At 38.1% G+C, this 11,169-nt stretch overlaps 2 protein-coding genes across 3 annotated transcripts; one reads left to right on the top strand and one right to left on the bottom strand.

Moving 5' to 3' along the window:
- Positions 1–548: 548 nt before the first annotated feature.
- Positions 549–1,610, top strand: LOC135199664 (uncharacterized). The gene has a single exon (XM_064227819.1). The coding sequence runs from the start codon at positions 549–551 to the stop codon at positions 1,608–1,610; it is 1,062 nt and encodes a 353-aa protein (XP_064083889.1).
- A 3,925-nt stretch (positions 1,611–5,535) lies between these two features.
- Positions 5,536–8,474, bottom strand: LOC135200267 (uncharacterized). 2 transcript variants are annotated; one of them, XM_064228751.1, is made up of 2 exons: positions 8,118–8,474; positions 5,536–7,966 (listed from the first exon to the last, which is right to left on the bottom strand). In XM_064228751.1, the coding sequence occupies exons 1-2, from the start codon at positions 8,175–8,177 to the stop codon at positions 6,548–6,550; spliced, it is 1,479 nt and encodes a 492-aa protein (XP_064084821.1). In that variant the 5' UTR covers positions 8,178–8,474; the 3' UTR covers positions 5,536–6,547. The 2 variants fall into 2 exon arrangements, with proteins under 2 accessions (XP_064084821.1, XP_064084822.1); XM_064228752.1 differs by having other exon boundaries at positions 5,538–7,963; positions 8,118–8,472.
- Between the last annotated feature and the right edge of the window lie 2,695 nt (positions 8,475–11,169).

The raw sequence follows: 11,169 nt of genomic DNA, 5'->3' as shown, positions 1-11,169 counted from the left end.
ATTTTACACGATTTCGAATGCACTCTGATTCATTTATCTTCAATAACCCGTAAATATATAAGAAATTGGTCAGAATCATGTATATTGTAAAGGTCATTTAAATACGGAGATGCTATATAGTATGAAAATAGTAGTCCACGTGTCCAAATAACATACTTAATGGTTAGAAAACATGCGCCTCATCTAGGGAGGCAGAATGATCACTAAAATAGCCAGTTACTGTAATTGGCGGGAATTTCAAACGCATTTGTTAACAGAGCTAACATTGAAAAAAGAGAAACAGCTCTCAGCTCAGTAACCATTCAGCGATATACTATACATACACTGAAGTATAAAGGAGTAACGAGCCAGACAAGAATCGTCGTAATTAAGGAATTAAGGTCTGCAATTATCTTCGTGAGCAATATGATAAGGAAGGCGAAGATGATGTCGTAAAGAGGACTGCTGCTGCAACAGGAATATCTGTTCGTTCCATTCAGCGGATAAAGCAGCAACACAAGCGTGGAGAGATGCACTCCCCAACCCCTAGGTCAAGAAAGTCACCAGTAATGGGAGCCTTAAATGATTTTGATAAGGACTGTGTACGTCGTGAGATAATGGCTTTCTATGAAAGAGGTGAAATTCCAACAATAGAAAAACTGCTGGATAAGGTGAAGAAGCCACCTCTGAATTTCCCTGGTGCTTATATGTCCCTTCTCAAACTTGTTAAGGAACTCGGCTTTCGTTATAAGAAAGTTGAAAGCGGTAGGAAGCTCTTGATGGAAAGGAGCGATATTGTTCTTGCCAGAAATAAATATCTAAGGCTTATTGATGAAAACCGAAAATCTGATTCTCCAAGACCGGAAATATATCTGGATGAGACATGGGTAAATCAAAATGAGTGTGTGGACAAATGTTGGACTCTACCCGATGGAATTGTTGGTCCACGAGTGAAAACGGGTAAAGGAGCTAGATTTTTCATAGTGCATGCTGGTGGAGAATATGGATTCGTACCAGGAGGATTGCTATTTTTCCGATCGAGAAATGGTAATAAGGGTGATTACCATGATAGTATGAATCATACATGCTTCCTATCATGGTTTCAAACACAGCTACTGGTAAACATTCCCGCTAGGTCGCTCATTGTCTTAGATAATGCTTCATATCATTCAAAAATATTGAACAAAGCACCTGTCAGCAGTTCAAGGAAATCGGATATTGTCTCCTGGTTAACTAAGCACAATATAGCTCATGACCCTTCCTATACCAAAACCGAACTTCTAGATGTGGTAAAGCAGCTCAAGTACCTCCAGGAGTATGAAATTGACAAAATCGCTAGAGATGCTGGCCATGAGGTACTCAGACTTCCTCTTTATCACTGCGAGTTCACACCGATACAATTGATTTGGGCACAAGTAAAAAATCCCAATCAGACTTTGAAAAATGTTGAACTTATAACTAAACGTGCAATTGACAGAGTAACAGCAGAGGACTGGAAGTCATGTATGCGTCATGCAAGAGAAGTGGAGAATATTTATAGGAAAAGGGATATAACACGTGACCATCTAACTGAGAAATTGATTATAAACATCACCAGTGACAGTAAGGAGTCGGAAAGCGATGATGAATGATTTCGTTATTTCAAGTTATTGTTTGATGTATTGTAGCCTATCCAATGATTGATTAATGTATTTTTTTGTTGTTGAATCAATTAAATGCTTAATGTATCAAGATGTATGTTTATTTTACCTAAGCATGTTTACATATATTTGAAGCAATTTTCCATTCTTAAAAGTTTGTTAGACCAGGTTATAACGCAGTAAAACTTCAAGGTATCAGTAGCAAAATATAGTGGGTGGAGGATGAGGGTCAAGCGCGCGCGCGCTCTCTCTCTCTCGATTTCTACGAGTTTCAGTAGAAATAGCAAATTATTCCGGCGCGTCGAATTTTTGCCGTAGATTTCACAAATAATTCAGAAGTAGCAAATTATAGAAATGGCAACATTGACTTAATCAGTCGAATTGTCTACGGTGAGCGAGCTGTCAGAATCAGGTGATCGCTGAGCGGCTGTTTCTCTCAATACACCTCCTCCCTACTTCCAACCGGCATATTTCGTGGTGTTTTATGTTTCATATAATTATACGGCATATTCAAAGGTATTCAATCGACAGCATATAAGTTATCATGAAACTTGGATTGTATTGTTTGATTTATTGAATCCATCTATAATATAATGCTCCGAAATAAAGCATTGCTAACATCGACAAAGGTTTTTATCTTTGGCTTCGATTTCCTGTAATTTATAAAACTTCTGGTTTCCCTACTCCGAATAGCATTTTAATGATATGAAAATATTTCTAACTCTAGTTCTCCAATGATTAACACTTAATAAGGTAATAGAAAGAGGATTCTATCATATCATACTATTTTCTGTGAATATACAAGAAAGGACTCGAACTAACGAGGTGGGCGGACCATCACCGCCAACTTAGCGTGTGGCAGGTATAACTTGTCATTTCATCCGCTTTGAATCAAATAGAGTAGGCCTTGCGACAAGCCTGTGTACTATGCCCTTTTAACCCTGAATTTGTTTAAAACTAGTTTTAGCTTAAAAAAACTACTCAATTTGTCTCCTAATATATTTAAACAATCTGAAATGTATAAATTAAAATTTGCCACAAGTCACAATTTTAAAACGAAAGCAAATTAAGTTTCTTAAGAGCTGCAGGACCTTTATTAATAGACCCAGAGGATAAATCATGCTAGGTTTTGGGATTATTTGTTATAGATGTAGTATATACCAGATACTGGTCTCTGGCAGCGAAAGGGATCGGTTGTCTTAGACAATTTTGAAAATAATTTAGGGTCTACATCAAATGGGAAGAATACAAAACTGTCAGGGAACGATCTCATCCTTTTTAATGAAAAATAAAAATAATCTTTCAAAATAAAACGCTATTTTATAACGTCCTAAATCTTATACAGAAGACGTAACGGACAAGCACCCAAGTCCATTTTCGACAAATTCGGCCAATTTTGAAGAAGCTACAGGATGCAACAAATTATAAAAGATGAGTAGAAAACCTCTAATCAATCTGTCTACTAATCCCAAACTACTATTCAGCAGATAATCCCAATCGAAACCTTCCGAAAGCATTACGTAATATCTGCTTTTAACAAGAAATATTTTCCTGACACGTAGGGTTAAAACCAGTCTTTAAAAGGAATTAGCGAAGACCATTTTGTACTTGGTTACCACCAAATTTCGGCAGCATTCGAGGACCTGCAATGTATCAAATATCTCCTGTAAAAATGTTAGGGTGGAAAAGGAGCGACACTCCTGGGTGGTCTCACAATTCCCCAAAATGAAAAGCTTCCGCCCGGGGACGAATATTGAAAGAGAAAGGGTCTTCACCGCGAAATGAATCATGCTCCACCTGTAATAAGTGGCGGTACCTCATCATTCACAGGTACTCATGCTTAATTACGAGAAGTTTTCAAGTCATCATGTGGATCATCCACAAAGGGGTTGGTTCCTGATTATTAATTCTTTTCCTGCTTCCGTTCGCCATGGCTCCTACAACCTTTCGTTCTATCGAGAGACGTGTTTGCCGCTTACTAGGGAATTTAGCCTGCTCTTATTTCTTCCCTCTTTTTCTCCGTCTTTTTCTTGACTAAGTCAATCCTGGGCTGGATAAGGGAATTCAGCCGCCGGTCTAATCTGAGCTTCATTTTCTGTCTCGAAATGCCTTGTCACCCTAAAAGAATTAATTGGTTATGCAAAAGATTTTGGGCAATTAATCATCTACCCCAAAATAGCGTCATACAATATCACGGAAATTATAAAATAAATAAAATGTGGAAAGTTGTAAATTTTCAATTTAATTTAGTTCGTGACCTTGAAAATAGATAAAGGTAAAAACAGCTTGGAAAGAAACTCCCTCCTCAGCACCTGACCAAGTTTCATCAAAATCAAAAAAGAATAAAATGAAAATGTTGATTATGAACTTGACCTATGACTTTCAAGATTAGGCCAGGCTAAAAAAAAATACTTTAAACTTGGATATCTGACCGTCATTTTTTGAGATAAAGATGAAAATATGTCTGTAATCTGGTCTTTTAAAGTGACCTATTAACTAGTAAACTAGGCCAAGGTGAATGGAAATATCTGAGGAAAATAACCAAAAAACCTTCAGTTTCTGTCCAAATCAGAGAAAAATTATATCATTTTTACTTTAATAATATAATAATTAATAATAATAATAATAATAAAATAATAATAATAAGCACCCAAAACAAGACTTATTACCGTGTCCTTAGCACTGAAGGGAACTGCGTCATGGGCCTCCGTTAACCTGCGTCACGATCAAGTTATAGGTCTGCGGGGTCAATGACCTTGGATGCTGGGAAGCCAAATAATTTTACGTCATCCATTCCACGCGGCCTTGGCGTAAAGGGCCTCTTCTCGTGAATAAGTGATATGATAAAATCAATGAAGGAGTTTTTTCGAGTTTTTCCTAAAATGACGTAACATACGTAGATGGTTTTCATCTCCCGTCTTCAGTGTGTGTGTTTGATAGTCTATTTAGTGCATCTGCTCACAAATAATTGCTAGAATTACGTGTCAATATATAAGACACAAAACCATAGGCAGTTGGGGATTTATAAACAAAATATAGCGACCAAAAACGTACAATATAAAACATAGAATTACTCCAAAAACTGCTGTGGGGCTGGAGTGAGAGAGAGAGAGAGAGAGAGAGAGAGAGAGAGAGAGAGAGAGATAAGTGTACGTACTGGAAAGTTCAAAGGATTTATCGCTCAACTCCTGTTCCATCTGCATTAAAATGTCGGTGTAGTGACTGACTGAATGGGTTATGGAAACTAGCATCAAGACAACTATAGTCGATTCATTTAAGGTAGATTCTTGCGCCTACGAGACGTTTGTTTGGCGGCCTCTGATTGGCTGGTAGCGGGAGGCAGACTGCTCGCTCAGTGAGTCATATTTTCGTTTGTAGCTTAGAAAACTAGCAATATGTTTACATTTCTTCATTTATCTCACGTTTTACAAAAGATAGGAAAGTTTTGGTCATACCTAAGGATTCGGTATTAAATGTACAATTAAATAATCTTTTTCTGAAATCAATAAGTTAAAATACAAAGGAATTACAACGAGTAGAAGTGAAGGGAGAAACATTTCATTCTTTATACCTTTTATTCATCATCGGATTTTGCATAATTCACGAGATCAAGATAAAATGAAATCTTGTGTTTTAAAACAATAAAATCACCCTGAATACGCTGGTGCTTTCAGATTTTAAATGCGTGTAATATGTAAAGAGAAAATGAAGAATATGTCTTATTATGTTGCATTCGTGCTTGACTCGGTTTGACAGTAGTGCCGACTGCCGAGAGACGCAAGATATCGTGGGGCTGGTCCTCTCAGATAGAGCTGTTGGCAGTTGCCAATTGGCGATATGAGAAGTTTGCAGTTTCGAGACTATGTATTTACCGAATCATTATGTCATTACATTTTCTATAAATAAATGCATAGAATTCCCATTATGACTTTCGAACATTTTTATTAAAATATTATATATGTCCGTATTTCTGGACATATCTGATAAAAAGAAAAGTAAATAATCAGATGGATGCATCTGGGTGTTGGCTTCAATTTAGTCTAAGTGAGAAATGTACATGCTTTATGAGGCTCACTGATAAATAACAGAACTTGTTTCTCTGGCCAATAACATCAAAAGATTATGGTTTTCATATGTTCACTCAATAAACAAAAGTACAGATGTTTATTTCTTACCATAAAATTTGTTGACGACGTAACGAATATAATATACTGTCTTTTTCAGAATTGCTTGAGTTACTCTTACACCAGAATGTTTATCTCCTTTATATACATGTTACACTTGAAAACATGTCTACAACAATGTTTAGGAAAAATTTGCTTAGTTTTCTCCTGAGGTAGTTGATTATTCTTGAATCACTTAATTCATACCTGAGTTAGAATAGCTCCCGTAACCGTTCCCACAGCCCTGCATAATTGTATATACGTATATATATATAGTACATGTAGGATAATGAGACTAATCAGAAGACTGTTATATCATCATCTTTTTATACAAAAAGAATGGAAATTCATGCAGATATATTATGTCATAAACACAAAAGAAAGTCATACACAGTAGGCTTACATTGGTATGTCATTAGGCTATCGATATGAACAAAAAGAAATTAAAATTTTACAAATTTTCTTACGTCATCATTATTTAAAAAATAAATAAAGGAAAATCGTGCATATATACATAGTCATGTCATTACCTATTGGAACAAAAAGAATGGGAAATTATAAAGATACATTGATATCCCCTTTTCTATTAAAACCAAGTAAAAAGAATTTATAAACAGATATGTACATTGTTATGCCATTAAATATTAAAAAAAGGAAACTCATATGGATATACTGTAGTTATGAAATTGCCTATCCAAAAAATGGAAAACTATAGAAACACTGTTAGGTCTTCAACTTAAAAAAAAAAATAATAATAATGGAAAATCATTGATATATATCATCACTGTCAGTGTCATCCTCACTAATATCAATATCATCACGGTCAGTGTCATCCTCCCTAATATCAATATCATCACTGTCAGTTTCGTCATCTCCAATGTCAATAACAAAACTTTCAAACATATGCTCTCTAGCAACATCTTTCCTCCTATAATCATCTTCTAATTTCTTAACGTGGTGAAAACATTTCTTCCAGTGTTCTGTTGTAACTTTGTCTATCGCCAGTCTCGTAAGCTGCTCAACAGTTTTCAAAGATTGATTTGCATTAGAGTTATTTTTTCTGATATCCCCCTTTATTTGAGCCCATATAAGTTCTATGGGGTTAAACTGACAATAATATGGTGGCAGTCTGAGCACATCATGACCATTTGCACGGGCTATCTCATCTATCACATACCTCTGTTTTTCTTTGTGACACTTGGCAATCTGCAGCAATTTTGGCTTTGTTGCTGATGGGTCGTGGGTGACGTTATTAGAAGAAAGCCACTCTATGAATTCACTTTTTCTGTTGCTGGTTGTTGGCACTTTATTTTCTATTTTGCTATGGTAGGGAGCATTGTCCATTATGATTAGAGATCTATCTTCTATATTAGGCAATAGTTGTTCCTTAAACCACTTTAAAAACCTTTCATGGTCCATAGAATCATGGTAGTCCCCTTTGGCACCATTTTTTGACCTAAACAACAATAGCGCATCTTTGACAAACCCCTTCTCACTCCCCGCGTGCACCACAATAAATCTTAACCCCTTTCCAGTCTTAAGTTTGGGTCCTATTTCTCCTTCACCCGTTGTCCAACACTGACGTACACATTCATTTTGGTTTATCCAAGTTTCATCAAGGAATACTTTAGGTTTACGTTCAGTTGCACTACAATTCCTATTCTTTTCAATTAACCGTAGGTATTCAGTTCTCGCTGCCACTATATCATCACGTTCCATTAAAATTGCTCTTCCACTCGTCACTTTTTTGTACCGGAATCCAAGCCCTCTCACAATTTTCCATAACGTTGTTCTTCCACCATTAAACTTTACCGGGTCTTCCTTCACTTTTTCCAGTAGGGCATCTAACGTTGGGAGCTCTCCTCTCTCGTAAAAAGACAAAATCTCCTTCCGAATACACTCATTTTCAAAACTATCCACCTTGTCCTTCACTCGGATCCTCTTCCTGGGATATACAGGTGAAGCGAAGGGGACGTTACCACACTCAGATGACTGTCGCTTGATTTTTTTCACTGTGTTGGTTGGCACTCCTGTAGCTTTGGCGGTCTTCTCAAATACTTCATTTCTTGAGTCTGCTCCCCACTGTGAGCTGAAGTAACGATGAACATTCATTATAATGTTGCGAGCTTGACTTGCAAATCTGGAAACGGTGCGACGAATGGTGCTGTCATCTCGAGACATCTGCTTGAAAAGAAAAAGAAATCTTGCTTAGTTCGTTGCTGTTTATTGCTCCACTGAGATTATTATTTCATATCACTCAATTAAGTCTCTGATATCTCTTTCGTTTGAAAATATATTCATATAAGAAAATTAGAAGCAATATGTTGAAACCAACCTCATTAAAACTAAGGATGAGCTGAAGAGTGCGAAGTAGGTCCGTAGATTTCAAATTCATTCCTGGACTGAATTTCCCGCCCGCGGCCAGCCTACACCTCCAACGATACCAGATGCATCCATCTGATTATTTACTTTTTTTATCAGATATGTCCAGAAATACGGACATATATGATATTTGAGTAAAAATGTTCGAAAGTCATAATGGGAATTCTATGCATTTATTTATAGAAAATGTAATGACATAATAATTCGGTGAATACAGTCTCGAAACTGCAAACTTCTCATATCGCCAATTGGCAACTGCCAACACGCCAACGGCTCTAGCTGAGAGGACCAGACCTAACGATGTGTCCGGCACTATTGTCAAACCGAGTCAAGCACGAGTGCAACATAAAAAGACATATTCTTCATTTTCTCTTTACATATTACACGCATCTAAAATCTGAAAGTACCGGCGTATTCAGGGTGATTTTATTGTTTAATAACACAAGATTTTATTTTATCTTGATCTCATGAATTATGCAAAATCCGATGATGAATAAAAACAGGTATAAAGAATGAAATGTTTCTCCCTTCACTTCTACTCGTTGTAATTCCTTTGTATTTTAACTTATTGATTTCAGGAAAAGATTATTTAATTGTACATTTAATACCGAATCCTTAGGTATGACCAAAACTTTCCTATCTTTTGTAAAACGTGAGATAAATGAAGAAATGTAAACATATTGCTAGTTTTCTAAGCTACAAACGAAAATATGACCCACTGAGCGAGCAGTCTGCCTCCCGCTACCAGCCAATCAGAGGCCGCCAAACAAACGTCTCGTAGGCGCAAGAATCTACCTTAAATGAATCGACTATAGAGGAATTTATAGAAAAGAAAAAAAAAACGCTTACGTAATTGGAAAGTTCTGAAGACTGAAGAAGTCAAGAGTAGCAAAGAATAGTATGGGCTAAATGGTTGTAGAATGGATGGGAAAATAGGCCAATCATTCTGATGAATAGTGTTTCATAATCGATTGAGAGAATAATCATTCGGTAGTGCGAGCGTCCAAGCCCTCACGGAAGGGTGACAGGCACAACAAAACTTGATTCTACTACTAAGAAAAGACGCTTACTAATGAGTAGGTGTCAAAACAGTCTAGCAAGATTAGAAGCCCAAGAATGGGAGTGAGGAAACATGGCACCTTATGAATGGTTTCAAGGAACACTTTTAGAAGAGGGCGATAATGTACGAAAGTCTACATAAGGGACGATGGGACAAGAAAAGCGAGAGGCAGGGAAGGAAGGAGGGTGGACAAACGAAACGAGGAAGGTGCTTCCATGACTAGAGTTATATTATAGAGAATATAATACTTTACTGCTGAATGGCCACCTCCTCTGGAGTGCTTGGACGTAGCACATACGAAGAAATAAAAAAGGCGAAAAAAAATTCACAGAACTGTGTATCATGAGACACTAGGTCACTGCAGGGACGAAAACAACTTCCAGCAAAACGATAAATAAATCGTCTATGTATTTATGTCAATTAATGAGCATAAATAACTTCATGAGCAAACGACCGTTGATTCGATGAGAGACATGAGGTCAGCGTCCTAAGGTCGTCGGGAGGAAAGGGAAGGAAAGGAGGGGAGAGGAAGGGAGGGAAGGGTAACGGGGAGGGGATCATACGCATCATCATCCCCCCCTCCCCCCTGAAGCTCTCATGGGAAAGGGGTCTCCCGGTCCCAGACGGAGAGAGGAAGGGGACCCTGAGTACTGTCCGCCGTCGAGCATCCGAGCGATCGTTTACGGACCTCACAAATTGGTTCATCATCATCTCATTAGCGCTCGTCCGCGCATCCACTCACACTCGGCGACGTTCATAAGCTTGATACGACCTCTGACTGAAAGGAACGGCGCCGTCAGTGACCGCAGGACGCTGTGGACACTCCTCGAACTGGAGGTTCCACTATTCCTGAAGGTGGACGAAGGCCTCTGGAAATTCTCTCAGCGGGAAAAGCCGCGGCTCAGTCCCGAGAACTTGCTAGGCCTCTGGCAGCGGATTCTCTCTTTTCCCGGGCTAAATACCAGTGGTCTATCTTATGGTGCCATGGTCATGGTTTAGATGATAGGAGAGGACACCACGAAAGAGCGGAGGTGGGGGCGGGAGAGGGGAGTTGGAGGGAGGGGGGGAGAGAAGAGGGGTGCTAGTCTGAGAGGAAGTCAGAGGAAGGGAGGCTGAACTTGTAACTCAAAAGAACACCCATTCAGGCTCTGTATACTCTAGCTAACTACGACTTCTCCAAGTATACTAGACAGCTATAGATACGCTCACATAAAAAAAAAACATACGCACACTCATATATGTACATATGTATGTGAGTGAGAGCCTATATGTAATCATTCGTTGCGTATCTGCTACCTTAGAAATACAAGAGCATTGCGCAGGGATTTGCAATGGAGCGATTGTATAGCATGAATCTAAAATATAGTTGGAAGTGTCCTGAACTGTCTGAGTTAGGTTAAGCCAGGTTATTATTTGGCTTACGGGCTTCTAAATTCCTTTCTAAAAACAAATAATGACAGTTTCGTGTTGAAGACAAATTTTCTGAAACGAGGTGAAATCGTAAGGCAAATGTGTGCATCCCTTTGTGATGTAAACTCTCAGTTTCCGTTCGCTGACAATTTTTTTTTCTTTTGTTTTTTTTTGTAGTAACAAAAAGTATTCATCTCACTCATTCACAAAAGTTTATGAGTCCTAGAGCGTCTACTACACCAGCGTGCACCTGACAACTCGTGCGATGTTATCAAAGGATAGAATCAAGCTGATTTAACGTGTACAGAGAATCGTGATTTTATCTACATCGCTGGAAGTTGGTTTGCATCCCACGATAGTCAGTCAGTCATGAAGCCGACTTATTTTTTTCCAACATGTGACATCCAACCTCCGAACGTGCAACCGGTAACTGAACAGACGACTAACCGTTGCACTTGCTACTCTAACTCTGTACACCTCTTAAGATGAAAATAAGCAGGTACTATGAACAGCTGAAATGATCATATTTATCCTT

The sequence above is a fragment of the Macrobrachium nipponense genome, chromosome 26 (genome assembly GCF_015104395.2).
Source record: "Macrobrachium nipponense isolate FS-2020 chromosome 26, ASM1510439v2, whole genome shotgun sequence".
NCBI lineage: Eukaryota > Metazoa > Arthropoda > Malacostraca > Decapoda > Palaemonidae > Macrobrachium > Macrobrachium nipponense.
Note: the sequence above shows the minus strand (reverse complement) of the source record. Positions and strands in the feature narration are given on the sequence as shown.

Bases quoted from the DNA above. Each gene is read 5' to 3' on its own strand.
- LOC135199664 (XM_064227819.1), top strand. From the start codon at position 549: ATGGGAGCCTTAAATGATTTTGATAAGGACTGTGTACGTCGTGAGATA.
- LOC135200267 (XM_064228751.1), bottom strand. From the start codon at position 8,177: ATGAATTTGAAATCTACGGACCTACTTCGCACTCTTCAGCTCATCCTT. The intron at 7,967-8,117 runs GTTGGTTTCAAC...TTTCTTTTCAAG, and splicing joins TCATCCTTAGTTTTAATGAG to CAGATGTCTCGAGATGACAG.